The sequence below is a fragment of the Myotis myotis genome, unplaced genomic scaffold (assembly GCF_014108235.1).
Source record: "Myotis myotis isolate mMyoMyo1 unplaced genomic scaffold, mMyoMyo1.p scaffold_m19_p_6, whole genome shotgun sequence".
Lineage (NCBI taxonomy): Eukaryota > Metazoa > Chordata > Mammalia > Chiroptera > Vespertilionidae > Myotis > Myotis myotis.
Window position 1 is genome coordinate 28995259 of NW_023416368.1, and position 12281 is coordinate 29007539.

At 44.7% G+C, this 12281-nt stretch overlaps 1 protein-coding gene across 2 annotated transcripts in view; it reads left to right on the plus strand.

Annotated features, from left to right (window-relative positions):
• The window catches only part of PFDN1 (prefoldin subunit 1), a 59773-nt gene extending 48692 nt beyond the window's left edge, over positions 1 to 11081 (plus strand). For both annotated transcript variants that reach the window (XR_004968262.1, XM_036313509.1), the window contains one exon: positions 10112 to 11081. Coding sequence is in view for 1 of the 2 variants with exons in the window: in XM_036313509.1 (XP_036169402.1) it covers positions 10112 to 10195 (84 nt within the window). In the remaining variant the exon portion in view is untranslated. The remainder of the gene's footprint in view (positions 1 to 10111) is intronic.
• The last annotated feature ends 1200 nt before the right edge of the window (positions 11082 to 12281 follow it).

Sequence of the window (12281 nt, forward strand, 5' to 3'; positions counted from 1 at the left end):
ACGATTCATAACTGTAGCAAAATTACAGTTATGAAGTAGCAACGAAAATAATTTTATGGTTGGGGGTCACCACAGCATGAGGAACTGTATTAAAGGGTCGCGGCATTAGGAAGGTTGAGAACCACTGGAGTAGATGGACATGATTGGAGAGATCTGAGGAGCAAATGGGAGGTAAGGAAGTGGAGGCAGCTATTAAAAACAAGTGGTTCAAGAAGTTTTGCTAGGAAGGGGAGAAAGTGGGCAGTACCTACAGGGGAATGTGAGATCAACAAAGATAAAAAAATAAAGATTTGTCCCACTAAGAAAGATGTTACAGAGAAAGAAAAATTGAAGATTAAGAAGAAAGAAAAGGGATAACTGGGGAGTGAAATTTTGAGAAGGTGAGTGGAGATGGACAGTGCCCAGGTGGAAGGGTTATGTTTTGATAGAAGCAGGGACACACTCTCCATTTTAACAATAGGGCAAGAAGAGAGTGTATGTATAGGTGAAGGTCCAGTAGTAGATCTGGTAGTGGGAAGAAGAGGGAATTCTCATTAGATTGCTTGTATTTTCTCAGTGAGCTGGAAATGAGGGAGGAGAGGGGAGAGAATATAGGATATTTGAGGAGAACAAGGGATGAAATAGTAATTTTGGAGAGCAGACAAGTGAACATACTAGGTGTACCGGTTAATAATGCGGATTTTGTAATCAAAACATGATAATTTCAAGAGAAACATCTAAAGTGCTTTATTAGATTTGCTTGTAAACAATTGGAAATTGTTTTCTGAGCAATGTTTAATCTTTCTGCAAGTTGTTTTTGAGTTTGACACACATATTCATCCAATAATGCTTGTAACTGTTGGTCTTCAAACTTTTTTCGGTTGACCTGGACGTTCTTTGTCTTTCACATTGAAATCATCACTTTTAAAGCGTTTAAACCAGTGTTCACAAGTATCTTGAGATGGAGCATGTTCATAAGCTTCCTGAAGTATACGATAACTTTTTCTTCCAAATTAAGTAATGAATTAAAACTTCCCCCAATGCTCTTTTTTTGGCACGAAATTTGAAATTTTTAAGCGTAAAAATATCTATGATGTTAACATCTTCAGCAAATTTGACATATGAAGTTTTTAAAAAATATATATTTTTATTGATTTCAGAGAGGAAGGGAGAGGGAGAGAGAGAGAGATAGAAACATCAATGATGAGAGAGAATCATTGATCGGTTGCCTCCTACGTGCCCCCTACTGGGGACCGAGCCTACAACCCAGGCATGTGCCCTTGACTGGAATCAAACCTGGGACCCTTCAGTCCGCAGGCCAATTCTTTATCCACTGAGCCAAACCAGCTAGGGCGACATGAAGTTTTGAAGCTTGCCGTCAATACAACAAAATAGCATACATATCAAATCGCATATATATCAACATATGTATAACTCCATCTATTGAAAAAAATCCGCATTATTAACTGGTACACCTAGTATTAAGGAAGTTTAATAGGATTTCCAAACAGTATTGAGTGCCATTTGAGATTCATGATCCTGAATTTAAAGGGAAACCATTCGGCAGAGTTAAGTGTTTTTCTCCAGCAATATTCAGCTGTTTAGGTACAAGCATGGTGTAGGTAGATGGTTGGGTTTAGCTTGGGTTGGCATTTAGCCAGGCAAGTGCAGCAGAAGGAGAGGGAGCAAAGGAGAAAAGGGTGATTACAAGGGGAATAAATATCAATGATGGACTATGCAGGCTAAACTGGGTAGGAGGGGGAAAGGCTATAGAGGCATAATGGATAATGAAAAACTTGTTGCTGAGTGATGAGGTTGAAGAACTGCCTGGAGAGAGGGACATCAGATAGAAGTGACCTGAAGAGCTATGAAGTGGTGGTGAAATTACTGGTGTTGACAAGATCTCTAGGATATGACCATGGTCGGTCAGAGTTGGGGTAAAGTAAAAATTGTGAGGGGAAAGGAAGTCATGGGATTGATGGATCATCTTCATTCTTGTTGATGTCACTTTGAGTGGTGCAGCAGTGGAGAGCCATGAGTGAATGAGGGGTCCCCAAGGATATTGGTAAGATTGCAGCAATGAATGAAGTAGGGAAAGACGATGGGTAAAGCATGATGCCACAGACTTCATGAGTCACGGTTTTTGGAGGGAAAAAGAGGAGAAATGGTTTGGCAGTTGGCTGAAGGAATGAGTGGAAGGATGGTTGGTTGGAAATTGATGTGTTTATTAAGTAGCTCTCGCTAAAATTCTCTGTAATCTCTAACTGCTGGACTCTGTTCTACTTTTAAAAACTCCCTCATTTTTAAAAACAGAGGTTGGCAAACTATAGCCTGCTGGCCAGATCTGACATGCTGCTTGTTTTTGTGTTTGTAGAACACGGCATTCACTTACACCACACCCATTTGTTTACACATTGACTATGGCAGCTACGATGACTGAGTTGAGTAGTTGTGAGAGAGACTGTACCACAAAGCCTAAGGTATTTACTATCTGGTCCTTTATAGAAAAAGTTTGGTGACTCCAACTTTTGAACAGTGGTTCTTAAACTGTGCTGTGCCTCAGAATCACCTGGAGGGCTGTGAAAACACAGATTGTTGGGCCCCACCCTTAGAATTTCTGATTCAGTGGGTCTGAGTTGCGGCCCAGGAATGTGCATTTCTAGCAAGTTCCTAAGTGTTGCTGATGCTGCAAAAATTTTCAGGGACCTCACTTTAAGACACACTGTTTTAGATATTTAAGGTAGTGGTCAGGTTCCTTCTTCCCTTAACCTTCTCTGAGCCACATGTCCCTTCCTACTTCAGCTACTTACCAGTTGACATGTTTACTGATTTGTCTCATCCCTTTTAGTCCTGGTGCCCACAAATGTCATGATTCTGTGAATGAAGCCTGATCAGTGCCATATGCTTTGGAGCAGTTGCCCCTCCTGCCTTTCCGCTTACCTATGAGCGTTCTTTGTACTTTCTTCCCCGGTTGTCTGATGGAATGGGCTTTCTCTGGGATTTACATGAAGCTGATGCATTAGGGAGAGCAACAGTAGGTAGAGATCACCTACTGTTTGGAGGAATTTCCCCCATCAGTGTGTCTCTGCTAGAAGGTGCTTGAGTAGTGTAAAGGTTTCTTGGGCAGATTAAGCATCTTATCACTTGGGAATCTGATCCCATATAGTACCGGTGTCAGAGTCTTTTAGCAGGTAAAAGAACACCTGGGAGAAAAACAAGGTCAGTCAGCTGAACCAAGTCTTTTATCCCTATCTTTCAGCAGAGAAGCCTTTATTTTCTCCCATGTGGCAGAAAATGGACTGCATTTGTTATTTATTGCTGAGTAACAGGTTAACCCCATACTTAGCAGCTGAAAATAACAAACATTTCTTTTAAAAATATATTTTTATTTTTATTTATTTTTTATTTTTTTTTGAGAGAGAGAGAGAGAGAGAGAGAGAGAGAGAGAAAGAGAGAGAGAAACATCAATGATGAGAGAGAATCATTGATCGGCTGCCTCCTGAATGCCCCACACATGTGGGGATCAAGCCCACAACCCAGGCATATGCCCTGACCGGGAATCGAACCGTGACCTCCTGGATCATAGGTCGATGCTCAACCACTGAGCCATGCCAGCCGGGCTAAAAATACATTTTTAAATTGATTTCAGAGAGGAAGGGACAAGGAGGAAGTGATTGAAACATCAATGATGTGAAAATAATTGATCAGCTGCCTCCTGCACACCCTGTACCGGAGATGGAGCCCGCAACCTGGGCATGTGTCCTGACAGGGAATTGAACCGTGACCTCCTGGTTCATAGGTCGATGCTCAACCACTGAGCCACACTAGTCAAGCTACAACAAACATTTCTTATCTCAGTTTCTATGGGTCTGGAATCTGGGCATGGCTCACTGAGGACAATGCTCAGGTTTCTCATGAGACTACCTGCAAGTTTTTGCTGGGGCTGTGGTCTCACTTGAAGGCTCCACAGGGAAGTGATGAGGGTTCTGCTTCCAACCTCAACCACTTCGTTGTTGGCAAGCCTCTGTCCTTTGACACATGGGGTCCTCCTGGCTGGTCTCATGATGTGGCAGTTGCCTTCCCTTAAGAGGAGCAATAGGGTGGTGGTGGTGGGGGGGGGCGGGCAGGAGGAAGGGAGAGAGAAAGGGGAAACCTCTTAAAGCTGTTCTGAAAGCAGTTTCTGAAAGATGCAGAGACAGTAACCTCTTCTTACATTTCTCTTTCTTCTCCTGCTCCATGTCTAAAATTGCTTTCTCTGAGTTTGTTTGCTAGTCATATATAGTTCATAAGTTACCTTATAACCTAGGTGTGTTCGTAATGGTGAAGTGGATGTACCTAGATGAATTCACAAGTGGACGTGTGTGCTCGGATCATTGGTCTCTTAGCTTTAAATCCCCGCTCAGGTCTGGCCGTTCCTGCCTCTGGTGAGTGCTCCTCTCCCGTTCGGGCCACCGGAGCGCTTGCACTTTCAGAGCTCTGCACAGCTCCTGCTTGCTGCGGCTCTGCCCGTCTCCGTATCATTTCCCTTTCTGACTTCTCTTACTGTGCCCTCTCATAGCTTTTCATTTTTCTTCTTCCTCCTCTTCTTTCCTGGCCTCCATTACATTTTACCCCTTGTCCGCCAAGACGTGCCTCCTCAGCCTTCAGTGAATTCTTAGCCTCTTGCTAAACTTCCCCACTGTGGGCAGCTGGCACCCTCTGGCCATTTTACAGTTCCGCAAACTGAGAGAACACGAGAATCATTGAGGCTCTTGGGTTTTTAATTTGGAAGTCACGGGAGAGACGGTGAGAAGGTGGCCTTTGCCTGAGGTTTTTGGACTAATTTTAGAGCATGAAGTTGGCAGTTGTGTGCTGAAGCTGGATATTCGGCCGAGGAAGAGTGTGTGGCCAGGATAGGTCAAACTCAGGGTCAGAAACATGGAGCTCAGAGCAGAGGGTCTCTGAGCACAGATCTCATAGAATATTAGGGCAAAGGTAACCAAGACTGCCATGCCTGCTGCTCCTGTAGACTGGATTGGAGGCAGAGGACAAGCCAGGTCTGCTTTAATCCAACACGCCTCCCCCCTTCCCTGAGCTCCATTGTGTTTGTCTTATTATTATTTTGTCTTTAAGACAAGAGTTCATTTGAAGAAAGAGTTCTGTGACTAAAGAAAAATGGGGGAGTAGGAACGAACACTGGTATTGTCCAAATCCTCATTTTACAAATGGGGAAATAGAGGGCGCAAGGGGAAAACTTTTTTCTGTACCCCAGGAAATGACAAACAGGAAAATATTAATGTAGAGGAAGAGAGGACAAGCTTCCTAAGAAAAAAAGGTCTGTAGAGATAGCGTCACAAGACGAATGACCTCAGAAGTCTATTTGAGAGATCGTGTCATGCTAGCAAAGTTCTAGGGACTGGAGCCTTTTCCTCCACGAGAGAATAAGAATGAAACACCAGTCCCTCAGTCTGACTCTCAGAGAGAACCTCAGGCTGATGAGCAATAAGTCCAACAATTTCGTTCCCTTGGCCATGCTGAGCCCCACAGGAAATCTCAGACTTTCACATCAGGACAAGGCCCCACAAGAATGTCGCTGCACCCAGAGCTCCGTGGTTTGATGCCACTAGAGAATTTCCTAGGGAAAGGCTCTGAGGGAGATTGCTCAGCAAGACAGAAAAATGCTGCAGTGAGGCCAGCAAATGCCTTCCTGGGACGCCTGGTGGAGGTTTGGATTTAAAATGTCCCCTGGAGCTTAAACAGCATAGCCCCCTTGTAGCTCACAGCAGCCCTGTTACTGAGTAGTTTCTCAAGGATTTGCCACTTCAGGATGTGGGGAATTGGGATTGTTTGCTTTACAGTTTTACAAGTTGGCCTAATGAGGCGTAAGGGTCTGTACTGTTTGTGGGATAAGGCTTTGATGCCCATTGGGATCTATGAATTTTAGATCTATCTATCTATCTATCTATCTATCTATCTATCTATCTATCTATCTATCTATCTATCTATAGGGGCAGAGGTTAGAGGGCAATGCCAAACACTACAAACAACCTTGAAGGAGAATGGTCAGTCTCTGCCTTTGCTTTCTTTGTAGGGTGTTCCTCAGCCATTTAAGCCGGCAGGAAGAATTAATTAAAAAGGAGCAGTGTGTGTGTACAAGTAAATCAGTAAGGCATCATTTCCCATAAAAAACACTTTTTAAAAATGTATTTTTATTGATTTCAGAGAGGAAGGGAGAGATAGAAACATTAATGATGAGAGAGAATCATTAATTGGCTGCCTCCTGTATACTTCCCACTGGGGATCGAGCCTGAAACCCTGGACATGTGCCCCAAACCTTCCTGGTTCATAAGTCAATGCTCAAACAGTAAGCCACACCAGCCAGGCAATAAACACATTTTTATTCAGCTGGTATTGAGTTCTTATTATGTACCATTCATTCTTCTAGACATGGACTATATCAGCAAACAGAACAAAGTCCTGCCCTCATGACCTTTTCTTATAAGGGAGGACAGACAGACAAATTCTGCTTCTGGTGGTGATAGGTGCTATGGAGGAAAATCAGGGTGAGAATAGGGACATAATCAAAAGGCATTTCCCATAAGGTGACCTTGAGAAAGGCCGGAAGGAAGTGAGGGAGCATGTAATGTGGCTACCTGGGGAAGAGTTCCTACACAGAGAGAGACAAAGGGCAAAGGCCAGGCAGGAGCATAGCAGGTGGACTGGAGGAGCTGAATGAGAGGAAGTTGTGGGCGGGGTGGTCAGAGAGTCAGCTGAGAACAGAACTACGTGGCTTTTTGAAAAGGCCTTGCCTTTTACTTAGGAGTAAAAACCCATTGGAGGCCTTTAAGTGTTAAAAGATGAGTCTGACCAATGTGGAGAAGAAACTCAAGGGGGTCACGGGCAGAAGAAAGGAAAACCACTTATGGGGCTATTCATTCATTATGGCCAGATTCTGGATACAGGGTTTGTTGATTGATTCCATGTCAGATGTGACAGAAGAGTCAAGGATGACATCAAAGTTTCTATCTTGAGCAATTATAAGAATGGGGCTGTCATTTACAGAAATGGGGAAGGCTGGGGTCCACAGAATTTCTGGCTTGACTAAGTAGTTTTAGGAAGAAGTTGTGGAGATCCAAGGAGGAAAAGTTTGACTTAATCATTGGTTCCTTCATTTTCTCCATTCTCTCTGAAAGTCTGATTTGTATTTGGGTCAATTCTACCAGTTTTCGGAGGGGGAGAAATATGGTTCCATGGTATTAACTTTTAAGGATCCTTACCCATGCCTGTACAGATCAGTGTGGTCAGAGGCTCTTGGTGGGTAGATTCTGTCCCTGGTGCATCCCTCATTTCAGCTGCCATGTTGGTTTCCTAGGGCTACATAACCAATTACCACAAAGTGGGTGGTTTACACAACAGAAATGTATTATCTCATAATTCTGGAGGCTAGAAGTCCAAAATCAAAGTGTTGCAGGGCCCTGCTCCTTTGGAAAGGCCTAGGGAATAATTCTCCCTTCCCTCTTCTGAGCTTCCGGTGGTTGCTGACCATCCTTGGCTTATAGACACAATCCTCCACTCTCTACCTCCATTGATGCATGGCGTTCTCCCTTTGTATCCCTTTGTCTTTGTGTGGCCTTCTTATAAGGACACTAAGCATTGGATTTAGGGCCCAGCCTAATCCAGTATGACCTCATCTTAACTCGGTTACATTTCCAAAGACCCTGTTTCCAAATTAAATCCCAGTCACTGGTTCCAGGGGTTAGAACGTCAGCACATCTTTTTATGAGACACAATTCAACCCACACAGATGCTTTGATCTGGGTTTGATTACGAGAGTCTTTTGGGCTTAGATGTGTTTGAGGATGAGATGGGACCTATTGAAATCAAGTTAGAAAACGGGTCCCTCTGGGCTAGGGATGCCCCATCTGTTGGGATGAAAAACTTTTTTCTTGTCCAGCAAATTTAGGTAAACTGAAGATTTAAAAATAGACAAGTTCATTTTGCATTATTTTTTGAAACTTGAAGACTTTAGGATATGCAGTGGTAAAATCATGAAGAAGTCATGTAACTGGAAGACAGAAGAAATAGAAATTATAAAATGAAGAATTTTAAAGATAAGAATCACTTTGATTTTGACCTGAATTGAGGCCTGGACTATAGGTAGAAAAGCTCTTATTGATGTTCCAAGTTTATGGTTTTGCTGGTTGGGGCAGCAAGCTGGCAGAAATGGAGTGCCGCACACCTGTGTCCCTGCGCCCCTGCGCCCTGACCCCTGGCTGACTGCTGCAGAGTACAGCTTGTTTGCTCCACTAGCCTTTCCCTTAGATTCCCACGGGGCTGGATGCTACATGGCACTATCTGGCTGCTGCTCCCTTCTGTGCAACACCCAGTACATATACATTCTTCAGTGGTGTGTCAGGCCTTTATTAGCATTTCCTTCTTTTTAACTCACCGCAGTAGAGTCTAAAGGTTGTTTATCAAAGAAAGTTGAAGTTTCCACTCTGATATCACAATGATAGGACTATGTCAGGTCTAGCAATGTAATTAAAATTCTTTAGCAAGATCATACACTTGTGACCAACAAATTATGGTTCTATGAGTTTTTATGGTGCTCCTGTTGTTCGTAAGGAATTGTGTGGGAGTTGGACAGATGGGAGATAGGTAAAGAGATATTGCTTTTTCTCATCTTCAGGAAATTTGAAGAAAGAAGACAAACAGGAATTAGAGGTTCACACAAAAATTGATAAAGATTGGTGGATGCCACAATATTTGGCACCTGCAGGGAAAAAAATCTCTAAATGTATTGTTTAATAAGTATCTGGGTGGAGAGTGGGAGAAGCTAGAGGCAGGGATATATAGTGAGGTTTAGTGGCACAGGCCTCAAGTGGTAGTGGGATTAGATTTTCCTGCAAGGCCTATTGGACCAGGCTGCTCACCTGTCCTTTGCCCTAGCCTTTCCCTGGCTCTTCTGGGCACTCTAGTGGTCAGTGTGAAGCCACAGCTGCTCGTGTGAAGGGGTAGGTTTGAGAGAAGGGCACTGGCCGCATCTGCACCGCCTGGGCCAGTGCTCTGCATTACTGGCTTAGTCACACACATCCTTGAGGGGATTATTTTGAGTTTTCCTCAAAAAGGGAGCCTTTATTTCATGTCTGTTAAATGGGAATGCAGCCACAACTATCTCTTCAGGGCAGGGACCAGTGGTGAAGCCACCATACTTCTGGGGTGACCACAGGGCAAATAATGTACAGACATCATTTCCTTTGACTAATCTTTTGTAATCCTGGTCCAGATGTGGCTCCTGAAAGTAAAGTTCTTTGTCTAAGTTGAGATTTTTAATTTAGGACCCAGATGGGGAAGGAGGTAAACTTCCGGAGGGTCTGTTTTCCTCCGTGTGTCACGGTCCTGGGTTCCTGGCAGGCAGCAGTTTCATTAGAAAAGCAGATTTCATCCTGACTCATCTGCCTCGGTGAGATGTGTGATACAACTTTTTAGGACTCATGAAGCCTGTCGTCTCGCTGGACAGAGCAGAGGGTACACAGTCCATTCGGCAGTCGTGGTGGTTACTGGACCTGGCTGGGCCCATGGAAAACCTTGAGAGACAGTCTGCTATGGGGCTGGAGCTTTGTCCTGGAATTTCCTGGCCTTTGTCTGGTGTAACTTCATGTACCCTGACGCCTGTTTTTAGAGTCTACTTCCTTCTAGGGCCGTAGTCGGCAAACTGCGGCTCGCGAGCCACATGTGGCTCTTTGGCCCCTTGAGTGTAGCTCTTCCACAAAATACCACATTTGGGCATGCACGTACAGTGCTATTGAAACTTCGTGGCCCATGCGCAGAAGTCAGTATTTTGTGGAAGAGCCGGTATTTTGTGAAAGAGCCACACTCAAGGGGCCAAAGAGCCGCATGTGGCTCGTGAGCCGCGGTTTGCCGACCACTGTTCTAGGGGGAAGAGTGCTACTGCCTTCTACTCTGCTTTCTGTACCAAGCGACCTCCTCCCCTCATGGGTCAGGGATCAGGTGTGTGTACCTGGCTCCCAATCAACAACATGCTCCTGGAAGTCACTGGTCACAGAGGAGAAGCCATGACCATTGGGCATAAAAGTCGTATCTGCCAACCCGGCCCATTCACCCTAACCTTGTTTCTTACCTCACATTGCAGCAGAAAAAATCCTACCTGGAGCGCAGCGTGAAGGAAGCTGAGGACAACATCCGGGAGATGCTGATGGCACGAAGGGCACAGTAGGAAGCCTCTAGGGAAGCTCTCCCTCCTGACCCCTCCCATTCCTGGCAAGGACAAGGGGCTTGTGTAGGGAGATAGCGTCTGCTATACCCTGGTGGACGTTTTATCTGGATGGCCTGGTAACCCTGTGTTTTCTACATCACCCTGAGCCCCTTTCAAATCCCAAGCCCTTATTTTTTATCCTGGCTTTGCCTAAGACATTCTTCTCCCCTGGGGGTGAGTCCTGAACTCCCAGGAGAGGGGAGAGGGGAGCCAGGACAGGTAGGGGAGCTCTGCCCTTGCCCCCTACTAGTCATGCTGGTCAGACCAATAAAAGGCATCTGTGCCACTCTGCTAAGTTTGCTTTTCTTGAGCCGCTGGATGAGAACAGAGAGGCAGAGGCTGTCTCTACCTGAGCTCCTCCCTGGCCCTCTCTAGGGCTGGGGCCCTGCTCCTTCTGCATCGAAGTCTTCCCCACTTCTTTTTTCCTCTCTGATCCTTCAAGTAAACCCTTCAAGCTCACAGCCTCCATGGAATGTGCAAGTAGGAAAGAAAGGAGACCAGGGCATAGCTGAATTTTAAGTGAGGACAGCAGTCCTTGGTGGCAGGATGCCTACAGATTCCTTTCCTGCTTTTTCCCAAACATCCCATATAAGCCAGCAGCACCTCCAAGACTGTCTCCCTTTGGTCATAAGGTGGACACTGTAATTCTGAGGCCTCCTAGAGGCTCAGGGGCAGTGGTGTGTTGGAGCTGGCTTATACTGGCTCAGGAGCGCCAGTGACTCAATTGTCGAATTTTGTTGCAAGCCAGTTGTTAAACACAGCCATTATTAAAAATTAAGTTATGTAACTTTACAATTAAATTATTAAAGAACAAGGGTAATAAATATTCAAAACATCTCTCTAGTAACTAAATCTGCCTGTGATCTATGTTTTGAGGTTAACAGTCTTCTTTCTGGATGGTGGAACCACTACATAAACAGTGCGCTTTTGTGCTGCTCTTCCCAACTCTGTCTCAGGACATCACGGGAACTTGCAGTCAGCTATGGGGGGACCATTTACTCCACAGAAATCAGGTGATGCTACAAAATCATGGCGTTGTGTTTATTTTTAAAGAGAGAGAACTGGTAGTTAAATATTTATAAGCATAGCACCGCTTGCAGCGGTTCTCAACCTGTGGGTCGCGACCCCTGAAAATACATCCTGCATATCAGATATTTACATTACGATTCATAACAGTAGCAAAATTAGTTATGAAGTAGCAACGAAAATAATTTTATGGTTGGGGGTCACCACAACATGAGGAACTGTATTAAAGGGTCGTGGGCATTAGGAAGGTTGAGCACCACTGGCTTAGAGGGAAGGTGGGCAGGCAGAGGAAGGCAGGGAGTTGTCAACTGCAGCCTCTTGGAACTGGCAGGGCAGGCCCTTAAGGGAAGCTCTGACTCGCTGTTCTGGCAGCTCAGCGCCCCCCTGTGGCCAAAGCTAAGATGGTGGCATGGCTTACTGATTTGAATTATGCCAGCTTTTTGTGTGTGTGCATGTCAGCAGGAAAAGAAAGCTTTGGGTCTGGCCAAACTCTGGACTCCTGTTCTCCTTCCTGCCAGAGACAGCCCATAGTTACCAAGAGGCCCTTTCCTAGGCTCTGGGTAAAAGTGGGTCTGGCTCATTGGTGAGCCCGTCTGTGAATGGGACTAGGGAGAAAAAGCTAGGTTGGTGAGGGCCCCATGATCTGACTGAAGGCCCCAGCCTCAGACCTAGTTTCCTAATAACACCCACCCTGCTCATATAGCAGTCAGAATGAAAAGGTAAATATGCCCCTCATCATATAATGGACAGCGGCCACTAGCTGAGATACCCACAGCTTAAATTTTACCTGGAATAATTCAGACAGTTGAAGTTTAGACAAATTTATTGAAACATATAGGGTGTTAGCAAAGAAATCATTCAGTGATATGTTACATTATGCCACTACCTTGAATTGTATGCCACTACCTTGAATTGTATACTTTAAAAATTATAAATATATATTTCATAACTAAGCCTTTGGCCAAAAAAAATAAAAGGGAAGTCATTTAGCACATTTGTGAAAGGCCAATAGGAAATGAAT